The sequence below is a fragment of the Pseudorca crassidens genome, chromosome X (genome assembly GCF_039906515.1).
Source record: "Pseudorca crassidens isolate mPseCra1 chromosome X, mPseCra1.hap1, whole genome shotgun sequence".
Taxonomy (NCBI): Eukaryota; Metazoa; Chordata; class Mammalia; order Artiodactyla; family Delphinidae; genus Pseudorca; species Pseudorca crassidens.
Window position 1 is genome coordinate 31282142 of NC_090317.1, and position 20055 is coordinate 31302196.

A 20055-nucleotide genomic window follows, 5' to 3' on the forward strand; every position below is an offset into this window, starting at 1 on the left:
CATCATGTTTGCTCTCATGGTCGGTTGGGTTGGCAAACATAGATTAGATGGCTACTTGTGTCTTTTGGGTCTAAAGTCTTTGCGTTGAAATGGAGCAGTTAAACTCTGACTCTCTGATAGATTGTGATATTTTAGGATTTACCTGTAAAATTACGTATAAACATTAAAAATACTATCTTGAATATAGAATTCTTCCCAGTTAATATAAGCATCTTTTGGTATATTTGCTTGTATTGGTTTGTAATGTTTTATCGTTATTTACTGTGATTTGTCGAATACATATTACATGATTTTCATTGATGACTTGGGTGCTTTTTCAAAGACTGAAATTTCAATATAAAATATTTTTGCTTGTAGTAAAAATGTATTGTAGTAATGGAGCAAATATGGAGAAATATAAAGGTTCCTTATGGTTTCTTTCTAAACTCAATGTAGGTGCTGCTGGCTAGAACTCTTCCATTGATGCTGGTGATATAGGGCAGTGCTGCTATCCACTAGTGAAAGCTAGAATAGAGAATGTTTTACTTACTGCAAACATTGAACAGAAAAGCTTTTTTTTCCTTGTGGATTTAAAGTCCACGTTGGCTTGCTTTCTGCTTGTTTAGAACCTGAACGTGAGTTAAAACCTTTCCATATTTTCAAGACTTATTGATGATAAAGACAATGTTTATGATACTATTAAGGAAAATAGTTTCTTATATAGCATAAAGTGCTTTTCAAATTGTGTTAAAATATGATTTGGGAAGAGTGGAGTATCATAAAGACAAAAGATTTGGGAAAATAATCCTTTGGCCTCCGGATAGCTTGATTACCAAATATTATTTAGTCTTTATTAGGTAGAGTCTCCCTTCAGCTTCAGTTTTGAACACTTGCAAGGGTGGTGTGCCATCCATGTGGAATTCTGAAGGGACTGTCTTGATCAAAATCTGAGTGATGTGTTTGTGTTACACTCTGTTCAGCAGAAGGTTGAAGTTCAACCTTAGCCTGAAGGAGTATCTCCTGGTCAGTGTGAGCTAAATTAGTAGACTCTGCTCCTGACAGGTGTGAACCATGTAAATTAACCTGTCAATTTGCCTAAATTAATAAAGCTGAAAGGGCAGTCACTTCTAAGCGGTTTTCTGGTGTTTTGGTATTCATTGTTTTCAGGCAGCAAATGATTCCTTCAGGCTGATGTTATAGGGTTAATGTATTGTTAGATTCCAAGGACACACTGAAAGAGAACAGAATTAGCATTAGCTATCTTTTTATCTTTCTTCACAAGCAGTTAAGTCTTGCTAATAATGGTGTGGCCACAAAAGGAAGACAATAGGTAAGAATTAACCAGCACAATGTAACAGTGAATCATAGCAAGCCAGACAATGGGTGTAGAATGAGTGTTAGTGAATTAGACTTGTCCTCTCTTAGCCGATACACTTGTATTCAGTTAGCATCCTGTTTACAACTATTTTGTTTACTATGTAAAATATATTTTAGAGTAAGTGCCAATAGCACTGACTTTTATAGAAATCATTTTCTATCATTTTATCATTGAGATTCAGTATCTAGATTTCCCTAGAAAAACTGGTGCTTTATTTAATTGTCAATAATTTGTCTAGATTTAGTCATACTATATAAATATTCCTTGTTTGTGGGTGATTCAAAGGACAGTGAAAATTAAAACATGCACTTTCTAAATTTGACATGTTTTCTATCCCCTAAGATTGTCTTTTTTCTAATTTAGTGAATAAAATACAACCTTGAAAATAAAATAAAACAAAACCTTAGGTATCCTTTTCATCTAGCAAAATACTTCCCAAATTGATATTCTCAAATTAGAAAAGAATATAATTAGTTAGACATTTTCACAATTAGTGTATACATAAACTTTTGTTTGTGTCTGCTTAATTTGTTTTTTTACTACATATGCTCAATCTAACAAAACTATGTGGAGAAATAACATAAATAACACAGAGCAATTTAGCGCTCATCTGTAACTCTTGTAGCATGTTTCTTGTGAATTTCCATTGTCTGAACTTGCAGAAGGGCTAGCTTAACACTTATTAATGGAAAATCATACAGATAAAAGTGACCTTAGATGTCATTTAGAGAATCCAAATCCCCTTTAAAGCAGGAATCCTTCCTGTGACAACTCTGAAAGATGCCGATGCACGTTCTCCTTGATCACTGTCAGTGACAAAGAGCTCACTACCTCCCCAAGCCAGCACCTTTCATTCGTGGACAGCTCTTCCATGCATTGAGCAAAATCAATTCCTCTTATCTTTCATCTCCTATTCCTGGTGTGGCCTTCTGGAGCTATGGAGAAAAATATTATTTCCTCCATAACGTACAAGCCTGGAAATCTTCTTTCTTTAACCATTACTCATGTGACATGTTTTCCAGGCTCTTCACTCTGCTGGTTGTGCCTCACCCAGATAGTTTTTTTGTGTTAAACTTTATACAAGATACTACATCTGAATGAGATGCTCCCCACATGGTCCGACTAGAAGAGACCTCTCTCCTTTCATACAGGCGTTTTGCTTATCTTAAAGAGCCTGCAATTATATTATTTTTTAATCATAGCCTTCATCCTGAACCACAGTGACTCAGAGTTTACAAACTTCTTTTCGGAGGTTTACGACTAGATTGCTTGTTCCTCCTAGTCAGCGTTTATTCTCTTGGCTACTTCAGATCTTCGAGTCTGAGGAATTCTGGCATGTGCAAATGAAATTAAAATTGTGTTTTAAAGCCTATTGTATGTGTCTTTAAAAAGATCTCTTAAAACCATTGAATGTATCTGAGGAATATTGCACACAAGAAACTTACAAGACAGAAAGCTAGTATTTCGGATGCTTTCAGCAATTTCCAAGAATTTTACTTGTCGAAAATTTATCTAGATTCGTTGTTTTTTTATGCCTAAATGAGTGTTACTTCCAAGTACCCCTCAAAACATTTCCCCAGAGGGAAGAGAGACGGAAATGCAAATCTTTCACCATCGCGCGAAGTCTGGAGTTACTAAGAACTCTGAGGATTCCAGACATTCTGCTTGAAATTTAGAATATTTAGATGAGACCTAAATAGGGCCAAGTTAGGGGGAGGGAAAAGAAAGAAGGAAGAGATAGGCAAGTATCTGTATTAATGACTGTATTACTTGTAGAGTCAAGAATTATAAGCGCTGTGCATGCCGACATTTTAAATTGAAATAGCAGCCACAGTGTATTGCTTTATCTCCTCAAGGCCAAGAAAGAGGTGGTATGAACGTGAGATTCTTAGGGCATCAGTACATAAAGAAGTTACTGAGCAATCCACTTTTGAAAGAGCTCAGTTCTTTTTCAGTCACCTTGTATATTGAGTTTATAATATTCAGAAGTTACTGCCTGTTATGCGCCAGGCATAACTCTGCTGGGTATTATGGATATAGTCCTTGCAGCTATTCAAAATGACTAGACTTTATCTTCTATCCTATCTTTATTTATAAACAATTAAATTGCTTGATTTATTTTGCTCCTGTGAAAATGCTAAACCAAGACAACCAGTTTAAATAACATTCTTGTTTACTGTGCTTGCATTATTGATAATGGATTTAATGGCAATAAAACTACTACAGAGGAGAAATGTATCTGGGCTCACTGAGGAGATATGAATTGGATATAGATACCAGATTTTAAAGTGCATATTCCTATTGTGATGATCATTTCGCAATATATACAAATATCAAATCATTATGTTGTACACCTGAAACTAATACAATGTATGTCAGTTATACTTCAATATTTAAACAAAGAAAAAAAGAGAAAGTACATATTCCATAAGATGGAAAATGATGCCATTTACATTTAAACTTGATAGTCACTTTTTTAAACAAGAAAAATGGAGTGCCATTCTTTAAGTTGGACAGGGCTTAGGTACTTTATAGCACACAAGTGTATATATTTTTACCTTACAAGCATCAACAGTTTGATCCCAGACTATATGATGTAATCTTAGAGAAAAATAAAATTATATTATGTTTCCAATTATAGTAAAATATTTTCACTGGCATGACTTACTATGATGAGGGTATATGTTGTTTTTAACCCAATTTTGCGACATTTATGGTATGGTAAGACAGGAGCATGCCCAACTCGTTGGACAATTCTTCTTATGACATGGTTCAGTGGAGAAATGAAATAACATGTTTCCATAAGAAAAATGTAATTAAAAACAACTTTCAGAATTCTTGAATCTAGCCTATACAACAGATATTGTAAATTTCATGTGAAACATATTTATTTGCAATTTTCAAAAATGTCCTGGTTTAACATAGTTAAATGTAATACAATTTATTGAGTGCTACTATAAAAGTGCAAACCACTGTGTGAAAACTTCCCCAATTTTGCTGTATGGGGAGACACTGCTTTGGGAAAGATTCCCGGTGTTCTCCTTACTTGTTGCAAGTAGTAATAAATCCTTCCCTCACTGGAAAAAAAAAGTGCCAAGCACTTTGGAAGCTGCCTCCCAAACACTCTATAAGGGTAAGTCTTTTCCCTGTTTTACTCTAAGGGCACAGTGGTTCCGAGAAGTTAGTTAACTTGCTCAATGTTACACTTCAAGTAAGAGGTGAAGTGAAAATTCAAACGCAGTTCTGCTTGATTTCAATGATCTTGACTCCTCTAATGCCTTTTTCTTTTTATAGACTCTTGCTACTTTCATGCCATCTACTACTTAGGAAATATCTCACTAGAATTCGAAGAACAAAGGAGTATGACAGATGAGATAAACTTTTTTGAATTGGGTGGTGGTACAGGGAGAAGTTAGCTTTACTTTGTGGTACTGTCAAGTGGTGAAGTTGCAGGAAAATACTGGGGCAATTATCTTTACTTACTGATATGATACTGGGATTAACCTCATTGTTTCCTATTTCTTTCGAAGCACTATTCTACCTTCGTTGGCCAACCACCTTTTCTCTCCCCAGTAATTAGCTGCCATTGACTGGAGCAGATGTGCTCTGTTTATCACAGTCCTAGGGTACTAACCAGTCAGCATGTTTAGTACTTTCTTGTGGACATGATTGTCCCATTGCTTGATTGTGTGCAGGCACTGAGAAAAACCTCCACGTGTGAGTTTTCTATTGCTGCCATAACAAATTGCTGCAAACTAATGGCTTAAAACGTCACAAATTTGTTATGTTATAGTTTTTTAGGTCAGAAGTCTGGTATGGGTCTCACTGGGCTAAAATCACGGTGTTGGTGGAGCTCTGTTTGCTTCTGAGGCTCTAGGGGAGACTGCATTTCCTTCTCGTTTGGATCATTGACAGAATTCAGTTCTTTGCAGTTGTAGAACCACCAAGGTCCTTATCTTCTTGCTGGCTGTAAGGCAACAGTTGATCTCAGCTTCTAGAGGCCACCAGCATTCCTTGGCTTCTGGCTCCCTTTCTCCATCTTCAGCGCCAGCAATGGCAGGAGTCTTTTTCACATCTCTCTCTCTCTGACCCACTCTTCTGCCTTTCTCTTCCACCTTTAAGGACTTAACGTGATTAGATTGGAAGGTGCAGGGGCTCGATTGAGTTTTTGATTTAAAAGCCTTGAATACTGTATTTTAAAACAGTGAGATTTTGAGAATGAAACATTGTGAGAATGATACATTAGAGAGGCAAGCTCATTTGAGTGTTCGTGGACAACTGGGTTAAACTAGTGCCTTTGCCATCGCTCTGTCCTTCCTCTCTCCCCCTCCTTTTCTCCCCCCCCCCACTTGAAAGTCTCTCACTGAAGTTATTTCTACAAATTTTAAAAGACCTTTGCTCATTTACAGCTTGCCCTGTAACATCTTCTATTTTCACTCTTTGTTTTTCTGGTTTCAAAAATATAGTGCTTTTCACTGATCAGTGAGATCAGAACATATCTTAAAAAGAGCATAAGTATCTTATTCAGGATTCTTGGACTCTGAGAGCTGGGAGGAACCTTAGAAATCATTCTTTGTCATACCACTGTACCTTGAAAGAGAATGTGATATTTAAGTCTGGTCACTTTTCCTCCATCTGTGTACATTCACATCTGATGAGTTAACTCAGTCTTAATTTATATTTCCTTTTTATTATTTTATCCCATTTCATCAATTGTATTACAAATTAATGTTAAAAACCAGTTTACAACAAAAACTTCGACTAGATTTCTCTTTATACATGTGATCACGCCAGAGATTTTTCTCTTGTCCTACACTGAACTGTGTTCCTAATTAACTCACAGTTCGATCTACAAAATACTTTGAAATAGAGTTTTGAAAAGTATATGGATGTTTTAGGTTGTAAGTAGATTATCCAATAGATAATCCCTTAGCATCACTAAACTGAAGTGATTTTCATTCATTATGAGCACTTTCCCTCAAAGGATGTGCATATGTAATCATTTCTGAATGATTCACAGCTAAACAAAAGTTCATGAAACTGGAACCAAAATTTTCGTCTAAAGTAGACCAGTGACCTGGCTCATTAGCATATTTTTCATAAGCATATTGCTGAAGTATATAGATAGATGCAATTAGAGACTTTTCTTTCAAATGATGTGATCCACCATCATATGTTTGGCTTTCTTTCATATAATTATAATTGCAGATTTTATATATATATATATATATATATATATATTTTTTTTTTTTTGGCTGTGTTGGGTCTTCGTTGCTGCGTGCGGGCTTCTCATTGCAGTGGCTTCTCTTGTTGCGGAGCACGGGCTCTAGGCTCATGGGCTTCGGTAATTGTGGCTCACAGGCTCTAGAGCGCAGGCTCAGTAGTTGTGACTCACGGGCTTAGTTGCTCCGCGATCTTCCCAGACCAGGGCTTGAGCCTGTGTCCCCTGCATTGGCAGGCGGATTCTTAACCACTGCGCCACCAGGGAAGCCCGCAGATTATAGTTTTGAATAGTGGATATTATTTGATTGCTGATGCAGCCTTGCAGATAGCCTGATCTGGGATGAATAGTCCTTTAAAATAAAATAGCAGTAAGGAAAGTCGATGTTATTTATTTATTTATTTTGGCCCTTATATGCTAAATATGAACTGATACACTTCTGTACCAGGGAGCAAAGTTTGCAATTAGTTTAGTTACTGTGGTTTATATGAATTATGCAACATGGTATTTGTTAGTAGATGATGTTGAGAATTTACTATTATTTTTATATCACTTGGTCCTTTGGAAAGTAATTATTTCTTTCACTGTGATCTCTTTGCAAGCAAGTATCCCGCCTGCTCTTTTTACATATCTCCTAGTGCAGTGGCTGGCACATAGCAGGTGTTCAGATATTGAGTTGATGAATGAATTTTTAAAAATTTATTTATTTATTTATGGCTACACCGTGCAGCATGTGGGATCTTAGTTCCCCAACCAGGGATCGAACGCAGGCCCCCTGCTTTGGAAGTATGGAGTCTTAACCACTGGACCACTGGGGAAATCCCCAATGAATGAATCTAGAGAGAGTAGTTTTTAGGTCTGTAGCCTTGTGCAAATTATTTCACTCAAAGTGTGTTGCATTTCTTCATTTCATATATAGAGGAATCTAATAAATTACAGTCTTGTTAGAGAGTAAGTTACAGCTATCTTTCCTACGAAAAGAACTAATCCAAAATCCTGATTCTGTTCCTTGCTTTCCGATAAGTACCATGATGCTGACACAGACTGAAAGTAATTTTAATAGAAGCCATTTACCAGTGACCAGAAAACTTTAGTCATGGTTCATCAAATTGTAATTTGATAAAGAAAGTAAGATTATAATCTCTTCCAAGAGAGCAACTACTCTTAAAGTTAAGAGTTATTTGACTTATTTTCACATGTCCTTTACCATGAGGGGAAAACTATTTTAGACAAATTTCTGTTTTAAAACTAGTATGTTTGTACTTAATTGATAATGTGTTTTCTGTGTATAGTTTGAAAACAAGAATGGCTGACTAGGATAAAAGGAAATCTGAGTAGGGTTTAGGAAAAATAAATTTTAAATTAGTACTCAAATAAATGATCCACATTTACTTATGTTCTGAATTGTTTTATACTTAAAAAGGCTAAACCCGGGGCCACGGCAGTGAAAGCGTTGAGTCCTAACCACTGGACCACCAGGGAACTCCCAGCAGATATTCAATTTAAATTAACTAAGTTTTCCTCCTATCAGAAATATTTTAAATAAATGCTTTTACACATTGCTTGGTTAACAATAGGACAAAAAGGCATAGCAGTTACTAATGTATGAAAACAACATATTCTAAAGCAAAACAATTGATAGTTTGTGAATAAATTTGGATTTTTATTTATTCTCAAATCATTAAATATATATTTACTTTGAATTATTTGCCAAAATGTGCAACTAGTTAAGGAGGGCTAGTCCAAGGAGCCTTGAATGCAAGAGCGTAGGCTATGGCTTTTGTTCAGCAAGCAGAGAGGAGTGATTGAATACTGCTCTTGGAAAACTGTCTCCACTAGTAAAGGGGCTTCTAGTGTGTGGAAACCTTTCCTCCTTCACAGCTCCCTCCCAGAGGTGCAGGTCCCGTCCCTATCCTTTTGTCTCTGTTTATTCTTTTTTCTTTTGCCCTACCCAGGTAGGTGGGGGGTTTCTTGCCTTTTGGGAGGTCTGAGGTCTTCTGCCAGCGTTCAGTAGGTGTTCTGTAGGAGTTGTTCCACACGTAGATGTATTTTGATGTATTTGTGGGGAGGAAGGTGATCTCCACGTCTCCCTCCTCCGCTATCTTTTTTTTTTTTTTTTTTTTTTTTGCGGTATGCGGGCCTCTCACTGTTGTGGCCTCTCCCGCTGCGGAGCACAGGCTCCGGACGTGCAGGCTCAGCAGCCATGGCTCACGGGCCCAGCCGCTCCACGGCATGTGGGATCTTCCCAGACCGGGGCACGAACCCGTGTCCCCTGCATCGGCAGGCGGACTCTCAACCACTGCGCCACCAGGGAAGCCCTCCTCCGCTATCCTGAAGGTCCCCCCGGTCCTCCACCCCACCCCACCCCACCCCGTCTCCCCCCGCCCCGCCCCCGCCAAAACTATAAATACAATCACAGTATGTGAAGATGCTATACTGTAACAAATATGTAAGTTATGTTACTAACCAAATCCAAGGAAGAGGTAATAGATACCCAAAGTGTGGTAGGGGCAGTGAGAGTGGAGAGATAGTGAAAGACGCATACTAGAGAGATACTTAGTAGTACTTTGTCAGTTGCCTGGGCATAGGAGAGGGGGGAGAACTAGGGGTCTAAGATGACTGAAATATTTTGATGATAACAACTTTATTTTAGAATCCAGAATATCCTATCTATGTCTCTCTTGAATGCGTGACATCTAGATACATTTGAGATTCCTGAACTTCCTTCTGACTGACCAAGCTTCCAGGAATAATCATTAAGAACTATGTAGTCAAATTCATTTCCCTTGAGAGTACCTTTAAATAAGCCAGTTTTCTCCTTAAAGCATGATCTAGGAAAAGATTGGATTTGGGACATTTAAAATGACTTATTGCTTCAAGAAATAGCTTGTTGTAGATGGGATGAGTTGAGGGGAATAGCATTTAGGCTAGCATTTTCCAACTAGCTGGCCAAACTTTTGACACCCTGACACTCATCCTGGTGAGTCTTCTCTGCGTCCTTCTCACCTGCACTCCGAGAGTCAGACATTATAAATTGGGGTATGAAACACTGGTTTAAAGGACGGTATGGAAGGAAGGAAGGGAATGCTTCTCTCTTGCTTAATATCCTTCTGTCCTATTTGTCTCAAACAGACGGAGGCAGTACTTCATTACTACTTCACAATTCATAGATCGCTTCTGCAAAACACATACACAGTCTGAAAATGCTCCAATTAGCTTCTATTCAAAATTCCCACTTAGATGACTGGGAAATGTGAGTGCTGGATGCCTACTGTCATGTTGTTTAAATCATACGGTCTGCCTCTACCCTTTTTGCGTTCCACCCAAGAACACAAACTTTCTTTAAGCCAGAGACCATAATGTTCCTAAAAAGAAACACCTTTCCCTCAAAGTGGCAAACTCCTCAATGAATTATAATTTGCATCTACTCCCTCAAAAAAAAAAAATAAATAACCAGTCTCCCTTTCAGGAAGTCATTACCAATTTTATCAAGAATACTTAATATTTGGGGTAAACATACTCATGGTACATAAATACTTTATGCAAAGGACTCCTTCCTTAGCGTTGCTGTACGATGGACAAAATCTTATAAAAGTGTTTTTTTTTTTTTTTTGCGGTACGCGGGCCTCTCACTGTTGTGGCCTCTCCTGTTGCGGAGCACAGGCTCTGGACACGCAGGCTCAGCGGCCATGGCTCACGGGCCCAGCCGCTCCACGGCATGTGGGATCTTCCCGGACCGGGGCACGAACCCATGTCCCCTGCATCGGCAGGCGGACTCTCAACCACTGCGCGCCACCAGGGAAGCACAAGAGGGATAAGTTAAAGTCTTAGAGCTAAGTTTTATTTAAAAAAAAAAACCTTAATGGTGAGGCAAATATGTACAAAGTGGAAAATAATGTTAATATGAAAAATTGTACTAAAATTAGACTTTTTGCTTCGCCAAGCTCCACGTCTGAAACAAACTTGAGAGAGCTATCCTTAGTGTTATTCTCATACTCTTTGGGTTTAGAGTCTGTCTTCTGATTTCTCTTTTAAAATTACCTTCCCCTGTCTTAAAACTATTGGCTGTCATATTAAAACATTGGTGTGATTAAATCATATTAAACATTATATTTAAATGAATGATTTGATACATTCCTTGAAATAATTAGAGGTGCTGCTAGGTCATTGCAAATTCAAGGTTGGGATTTGTTACATTTATCACAGGCTTTGAAGACAGAATCAGTGGGACTCGTAGAGCTGCCAATTATAATTCTTAAAACATGGAGTATAATTGGCTATTACTTTTAAGTTGGAAAGTCTTACTCTTTATTGGTTTTTTTTCTTATCATGTTTCCTTTTAAAAGAAAAATAAACATACCCTTAAGACCTGGTCATGAATTACTGACTTTGCGAAGCTGAATATAACTAGGAAATTCAGAAAAGACAGAAAAGGATTGGATTTTTATCACTTGATTAATGATTCCTCCTGTTCCCAAAGAGATTTGTCTCAGTGATTTCTAACTGGTTTTGAGTTTGTGGAATCTGCCTTTATAATAAACTCTAAAGTTGGATAACTTGGATGTTTGAATATTTAATAATCTGAAATTTTAGGCATGTGAAAGCTCAGTTCTTTAATAATACACTTTTGCATTGATACGCACTATAGCACCATAGTCAAATTTCAAAGTCAGTGAGCTACAGATAATAGGAATAAAGTGATACTTTGGTTAATATAAATCCTCTGGGAGCAAAAAGCTCCTTTATAGAAAAGTGGCATGCGTGTTGGAGCTCCGGTTCAGTTTCTTCATCTGGGGATAGAAGAAGGAGAAGGCATGCTCCTGACCTCAGGTATAGCTCAGACTTCTCACTGGCCAGGCTGGTGCTGGCTGTAGGGGGGCAGGGAGCATCCTTTCAGAGGATTATAACTATTTCCTCTGTGCACTGGGAACGGGACTATTGATGGTGATGGGAGTCCGTGCTGTTTCCCCCAACCTACACATCCATATTGCTCTCTCTCTCCCACCACTACCACTTGTGTACTTGCTCACCTTATATGGCTTCTTAAGGCAAGGGAGCTTCAACTTCGACTTAGCTTTTTTTATATAGTAGGTATGGAATCAACATTTAGAATTCATTTTTTTTAATTGAAGTATAGTTGATTTACAATGTTGTATTAGTTTCAGGTGTACATACAACATAGTGATTCAATATTTTTATAGATTATACTCTTGTATTTCTGCTTCAGGTATCTATCATCTATCTATCTATATCTTTCATCCAAATATTATGAGAAATGTAAAGAATGAGAAATAGTATATAAACCAAGCTTCCAAACAGTAGAATTTTCTAGTCTAGATGCATGAGACTTGATGTAGTTTAATTGGTAGATGAATTTTAAAAGGTGAAGGAAGACTAAAGTTTTGAAATATGGTAGACAGAAGGAGCAAACATTAATCTGAAAGTGTTTCAGGGACAGGATTGAGGTATTCAATGCAAATGCTTTATGGTTTGGATAATTAACTTTCATCCTGTTAGAGTAGACTATCATTTGTCATTCCATTTGTTTAGCCCAATTCCCTCATCTGTGTCATAGTGCTATTTCTGTGATGGCGATGGGTGGCTTTGGAATTCAGAATCTGTTCTTTTAAATGTTGGTATCCGTAATGTCAAGTTCTCCCTAAATCTGATCTGAGTTATATCCTAGGATATGCTCCCTCCTGACCCCAGATGTTTTGGGAGAATGGCATGAGAGATTTTTAGCATTGGTATTGTTGTTATGGAAGTAGTGGTAAAAGTGGGTAATTTTAGACTGAAGTAGTTCAACCAACAAATTGCTTCCCTATAACAGAATGTGTCTCTCTGAGATCTTCCTCATGTTTATAAAGTAAACACTGAAACGTTGATTGCTTTATGGCCTCTACTCTGCTATTTTTCATTTTTTAGGCTTGGTGTGATGGGAACAATTTGGTCTCTGGAATCAGACTCAGGTTCAAGTCATAGTTACCAGATTCATGGTGAGGCCTTAAACTCTCTGAGCTTCAGTTTCCTGTCTTTAACATGGGATTGTTATGAGGATTAAGTAGCATAGAGAACGTGTCTGGCACACTGCCTAGTACACAGCAGGTGCTGGGTAGATTATCTTATTCCTATGTTAAAACCGACATCAGCTATTTGTTAATGTGATTTTATTTTACATGTGATAGACATTTGCATATAAAGAAGCTTCTTTACTTTGGAAAATCATTTTACAGTCCGGCCCTATCTCCTTGAAAGTTTTTTCTCTTTTGTGGGCTCTGGTATATAGCTGCAGCAGAAAAGAAAGCCTCAGAAAGGTTAGCAGCTATTTTATATCATCTATGCTAAAGATTTCCATTAGCAGATTTATTGCAAGTTGACAATAATGTACTTATACTTATGTCGTTAAAAAATACAAATAACTAACCAAAGCTTTATCTTTTCTTGACTTCTTTCAGGCAAACACCTTGTTGAGGAGACACGTTCTCCATAGTTTCTTAAATAGTGATTAATTTACGCCTTCTTAAGAGAAGTTGCTCCCACGGGGAGATCGGGGACATCAGCTCCGTGCTTTGTGACCACCTAGAGGGGTGGGATAGGGAGGGTGGGAGGGAGATGTAAGAGGGAGGGGATATGGGGATGTATGTATCTGTATAGCTGATTCACTTTGTTATACAGCAGAAACTAACACAACATTGTAAAGCAGTTATACTCCAATAAAGATGTTAAGAAAACAAAGAGAGAAGTTGCTATGATATTTATGATTTCCTTGTACAGTGATACCGTAAATGTAATTTTAGTTGGGACGTATCTTTATTTTTTTATTTTTTAAAATCTTTTATTTATTTTTTAAAGCAGTTTATTTATTTATTTATTTTTGGCCCTGCCGTGTGGCTTGTGTGATCTTAGTTCCCCGACCAGGGATTGAACCCAGGACCCCTGCAGTGGAAGCGCAGAGTCCTAACTACTAGATGCCAGGGAATTCCTGGGACATATCTTCAAATATTTTAGGTTTTAAGGTGTTTTTCTTTTAAAGAAAATACCAGGCTTATTTTATATATATTAACTTACTTCATGAATTGGAAATTTTCCTTCTAAATTTTAAAAACACTTCCTTTTCTTTCTTAATGGAAATTGAGAGAATATGTGTGTGTGTGTGTGTGTGTGTGTGTGTGTATCATTCAGTTTTTGATGGGAGGCGTGAAGGAGAGCTGATTCTAAATTTTGTGTTGTAGGAAGATTATTAATATCTTTAGAATTCAATGGAGAATGCATACTTTGAATCTATAGAAAAATCAATGGGAAATGACTAATATCATCTTAAGCTTTTAATTTATTTCTCATGGGGGAAGGAAATACCTTGACGGATTTAGCACTCAAATTCAAATGAATGTGAGAACAGGTGGCTGAATTTTTCCCCCACCTGCCAATGCAACTTTATAGCAAGAAATGTTTCATTTAGCAAATGCTACAGCTAGCAGACACTTCTCTGTTTCAGAGCAGAAAAACAAATGGCGGGGGAGTTCTTCTTTGAAGAAAGACTTTTTCTTGATTTTCTTTTTAAATTGTGAGTGTGAGAAATATGTATTTTCTTTTTCTGGGGGACGGGTGGTGAAGCGTGAGTCAGTGCCTTGATTAACCAAGCTGACTTGTTGTGTTGTTATACCATTCATGACTTTTATTTTTGTTTTGTTTTGTTGTTGTTGCACTGCTTGCACACCAACCCACTGGCACTGACTTTCAGTTAGAATAATATTATTACTCTGGGAAATTGCAGTATTTGAATAATACTTTTGACACTAACTCAGAAACCCCTGTTCTTTTGTTACGGTGGCATTATGTTATTAGAATTACATACATTGTTAGGTTTAACCACTTTGTAATGTGGTAGTCACAAGCAAGAAGTGCTGTCAAACTGATCAGGAGCTGAAGAGAGAAAAGTTAAAGGCATTGATATACTTTTACCTTTCTGGTTTTTCTCTGATTCACTTATTTTTTTCCCGCAGAAATGAAATCAAGTAAAGGGAACAACTTGACATGTATTCTGATAGTCTTGGGCAGTATGTTTCCTCTGCAAGTGCATGTATCCTATCAGCATGTTTTATTGAGACTGATGAGTGTCCTAAGACTATTTGAGGCTTTGGAGCCAAATGAAGCAATTATGAGATACTCTTCCCTTCCCCATGTGGCATACCAACAAACCCGATTGCTATAGTGAATTCTAAGTACACGGTTCTTCATAGAACATCTACCAAACTATTACCTCTACAGAACTATTCATTGTAGAAAACATATTTGAACCAGATCGACAGACCACTCTTGCTGCAGCCCACCCACCAGTAATACACAGTCTTTTATTGTCATGATGTTCAGTGTAAAAAGGAAAAGAATGTGTACGTTTGATGATTTTAAATTTTTCATTAAAAAATCCATGAGTGAACAATGCCATGCCGATGGCAGGGGCTTAATATTTGTTTGCACTAGCAATTTTGAGAGTATATCTTCTACTCTACTCTTTTATAAGTTTACAGATTTGCTTTAATTTGCATATTCTGGAGTATGAATGGAGTTGAACATTTTTCTATCTGTTAATCATTTGTACTTTTATATTTATGAATTGTGTCCCTATGTCATTTACACCTGTTTCCCTTGGGGTAATTTTTTAAATATGGAAGGCTTTGAGGCAACATTACAATGTTAGTATCACCCTGTTAACATGTGACAATTGCTTAGACTATTTCCTTTGTCTTCAATTACTAGTACAAAGAAATGCCACAGTCTCTGTATGTTCGGTTTGACCACCTTTGCAGAGCTTTCAGTAAGACCATCAGGCAGTGCTTCCATCTCTACCTAATGCTCTTCGAAAAAGTAATTGTTCTCTTTGAGCAAGTGCACTTGAGTGACTCATGTACACTTTGTGAAAGATTGCTTTCATGCTCTGTGGTTGGTCACTGTTTACAAAATAAGATGTGTCCGGCGGTAGTGGGGCGGGCGGGAATGGTGTGGTAGCAATATGTAGACGCTGGAAGAAAAAGATTCAATTTTTCAAAAGAAAATTGATGAACACAATCTCTCTCCCATGAATAATTTTACAGTTTTGATGAAATAGGACTATTTGGACAGGGTTTGCTTGATTCTAAATTGGCATGTAAAAGTGAATCCAAATAACAATTGTTTTTTTTTTTTTTTTTTGGTTTTTTTTTTTTTCTCTCCAAATAACAATTGTTTAAAGCCGACTTAGGAATTATTCTTCCATGAGTTTACATAGGACAAAAGCCTTTCCACATAATTATCTTATAAACTTCAAAGCTATTATGTACTTATCTCCTGTAAACAGTTGATTTTTCAGATTGATGGACTGGAGGAGAGCAGAGGTATTCTATTATTAGGCAGTCTTGGAGGAGTTAGTGGTAATTAATAATCCTACTGTGTTTCTGACTGCCAGCGTTACCTCATGGAGTTAATTCTCAGACTGGGAAGTTATTTAGAACATGAAATTTCTTTAGAAAATCTGTCCTGAGGAGGTTAATCCCTCTGTACCGGGGTTTCTCAACCTTGGCATTCTTGAAAGTTTTGCCTGAGCACTGCTTTGCTGTGGAGACCTTTCCTGTGCCTTGTAGGATGTTTAACAGCATCCCACCAGATGAGAGTAGCAACGCCTCACTACCCTGCGACCACGTAAAGTGTTTCCAGACATTGATGCCCCTCCCCGCACTGAGAACCACTGCTCCTTTTATTGCTTTCAACCATATGACTTAGAAAGGATAAGATTAAAAATGTTATTTGTTCTTGGAATTACTCAGATAATCATTCCTTTAAGGATAGTTTGATGTCATTGTGGCTTGGAGTTTGCAGAGAGGTTTCACCTCCTTGCACTGTTGAAGAACAATGCTCTTCACATCCAGTCAATAGACTTAGTGAGTAGGAGATAGAAGAGAATATTGAATCTGCTGGGGAGGTTGACATGACATGTGCTGTTACTGATGCAGAAATAATAGGGAATGTTCTGAATGTTTAAAAGTCAAAAGATGTTGATAAGAAGTCATGAAAAAGATGATTTTAGTGAAGACTTCTTTAGCTTTTGAAGTAATTAGTTAGAAAGCCAGACATATTATCTTGCCAAGAATAGGCTGCGTTTTTATATTCTGCTTTTCGATTTTAAGATCAAGAGACAAATGACATGGAAACAAGTTGTGATCTGTAGTTTATTAAAAAAAAAATACAATTTCCAGGATATGTCATGGGGGCAGTGCGGTTTCAGCTTCACTCCTGTCCCGTTTACATCTGTGGTTCTGTGAAATAATAATTGACGGTCATTTAAGGCACCGCATGATAAAGAAATGTCTCTGGAATGATCCACAGAAATGAGATTCTGTATTCATTCAGATGACATATATTAAACCTCTCATGTGCCAGGTTCTGTGCAGGGAATACAGAAACTAATGAAACATTCTGCTTGAATGTCCCATTAAAATAATTCTGGATGAATGGAAAATTTCTGGTTAGGGATACCAGTCACCATCAATCTATTTCCCACTTTTCCATTTGATTCTGTAATTAAATGTCTGTCTGCGAAAGCTGGTTAAAAGTGTCTGCAAATGTATGTATGCTATATATCATGTGTATAATTTCTTTTAAAAAGCTATTTCTGAAGCTAGTGGAAAACTATATTCATTTTCTTTTATGCTTGTTAAAATCTTATTTAAATTATTATCTTCTTTATTAAATATCCATGAGAGTTGAATAAAACATGGTTATATATTATTAATTCATTTTTTGGTTATACTATGGCTCTAATATCGTTAAGAAGAATTGATGTCACCCTTAAGGCCAGGATTTTTGCTAATTATTGCAGGATTTAAAGCCATTTGGTTGGTGTCAAAATTCAAAACGGAGGATCTTTGTTAAAAGTATGGTATTGTTGTAAAACTTTTTTTCCTATTAAAACTGATCAACTTAGGTTATAGGTATGGTAGGGAAAAGGTGAAATCTTTATGGTATTGGATAGACACGAGTTAGAGAAACCAATAATTCAACCTTCGGGAAGTTAGAAATAAATAGGAAAAAGGCATAGTTCTAGCACTTGGAAATCCATTCTTCCTTCCTCCCTTCTTAATGTCCATTTTAGCAGTCTGCCCATCATGAATGCACAAACCCGTTCAGAAGCATGGGGCTCCCTGCTCTCAGGTGATTCAGAAGCAGTTTTAGCAGTGTACACTTAAGGAAACACAAGTCTGCCTAGTCTAAGGAATAATGAAAGGTTGTACCACAATGGTCAATTTTTAGTGTAACCTGAGGCCTTTAACTATTATTTCGCCATTTTCTCTGTGAAACTAACTACAGGTTGACTACAGGTTCTCTAATGCTTTTTATGGTCCCTGAAAAATTGCTAATGTGATATATACACGGGCATAGCTTACGTTTATTATTTTTATTATTTGTTTGTTTGGAAAGATGAAAAGGCCACTACACTGTAGCTGTTTGGCTAAATAATCCCAAGTGATTATTTAGTGAGAGATACTGCTAGAAAAAGGAATTCTTTCATGTGTAAATTTTTTTGTTCAGTTGGGGTTGATTAGAACTATAGTAACACAAGAGGAAGTAATGTATTAGGATGCCACAGTTAACCTTTGACTTTTACTTATGGGGTCTTTGGAGTTTGGAAACAGACTAAACTTAGATTCAAATCCTGTTCCAGTCCCTTTAATAACTTTGTGACCTTAGGTAAGTAATTTGTAACCCTTCTGTAGCTCATTTTCCCTACCCTTAATAAAAAGGAGATACTAGTAATACCTGTTGCAATGGATTATTTTGAGGATTATATGAGATCATGTGTGTAAATTTCTTGGCAAGTACCTGATATATAGTGACTGTTCAATAAATGGTAAATGTTACATTTATCTTTCTAAAAGTAGGGATTCCAAAGTAATTTTAACTGTGAATAACACAATTTGATGGTATTGCTACCTAAACCACCCAATACCAAAACAATTACTCTGGCACTAGAGAAACAAACCCTTTGTAATTATAGTTTTGAGCCAGCTTTTAGTTGATTTCTCAGTTCCCATTTATCTATTCTGACCTCGGAAAGCTTTTTACAAATATATATCTATTTCTTCTATGATGTAGAATGGTATGAGCCTAAAATACAGTGAAACAACATTCAGTATATTCCGTAGTCAGATGATTGGCACATAATCAGAGTGTCTGTTTCTCTAAATCATCCAGTTGTTGTGAATTATATGACAAGTTTTCATTGGTTTTTCTTTCTGATTTAAAAACCTTTTCAGATCTCTAGTGGAAGAGGAAGACCAACACATGAAATTGTCCCTTGGAAGCAGCGAAATGGGCCTCTCCTCCCATTTGCAGTCTTCCAAGGCGGGAACCACACGCATCTTTACCAGCAATACCCACAGTTCTGTGGTGTTACAGGTAATCTCACTGTTGCATTATTCATAGCTTTAAAAACCACCCAGGGTTTTTGTGGTGTGGGATGTCACTAGTGGGAGAGGTTGTGCCTGCGTGTGGACAGGGGGTTTGTGGGAACTCTGTGTACTTTCTGCTCAGTTTTGCTGTGAACCTAAAACTGCTCTTTAAAATAAAGTTTATGAATAAAAAAAACAAAAAGCAAACAAATAGAGGAGAAACCTTGAGGGGGGGAAACTGCATACCTTCCTGATGTTAAAAAAAATTCTGAGTTCATTCTTTGTTTCATTTGTGTAAGGGAGGTCTTGCTGTCATGCCACATTCTTACAGAATGTTGTGTCTGGCAACGTTGACTTTTCATTATGTCTCAGCCAAGGTAAATATCACAAAGTCCCCATATTAAAGTTTCTAGTTCCTCCCTCACAACCTATTTTCCCATCACCTTTATCGTAGTTCTCAAGATCGTATTTATTTGGTGTCTCAACTCACATTGGCAATTGTAGGTATGGGAGTAGGGGTGAGGGCCGCTGGACGCAAACACACTGATACATGCAGAAGTAATAACTGATATCAAAGGAGAGGACAGAAAAACAATAGAAAGCCAAAAGAACACCAAAGCCCTGCAATGTGGGGCTGTGTAACATAGGGATAAGCAGTCCAAGTACTTCTGGCTATTGTGGACACTCCCTGACCTCGGTGGATGTTGCCGAGTTACAGAGCAATAGTGTAATGCTTGATGTCCATAAATTCCTGTTAGATATAGTCAAATTATATCAGTCTTCTCAGCTTAGTAAGTTAAGGAAAATAAATCCTTCTAAATCTATTTTTTAAAGAAATTTCCCCAGATGAATTTGGTATGAATGCATATCCTTGGTCAAGAACCATGATAGTCCAGCAGTATATAGTATATAGTACAGTATATAGCATAATGGGAGACGGAAGCTTGCACTTTGCTGTGTGGCCTCGCTGTGTCATGTAATTTCTCTGGGATTCATTTTCCTTATCTCCAGACTATGACTCTCGAGTGGGAGACTTCTAAATTTTCTTCTAGTTC

The 20055-nt window shown here is 37.2% G+C and overlaps 1 protein-coding gene across 11 annotated transcripts in view; it reads left to right on the forward strand.

Annotated features, from left to right (window-relative positions):
• The window catches only part of KLHL13 (kelch like family member 13), a 186737-nt gene that overhangs the window by 128935 nt on the left and 37747 nt on the right, over window positions 1-20055 (forward strand). For all 11 annotated transcript variants that reach the window (XM_067722564.1, XM_067722572.1, XM_067722563.1 and 8 more), the window contains one exon: window positions 18866-19007. In XM_067722564.1, the coding sequence (XP_067578665.1) occupies window positions 18866-19007 (142 nt within the window). The remainder of the gene's footprint in view (window positions 1-18865; window positions 19008-20055) is intronic.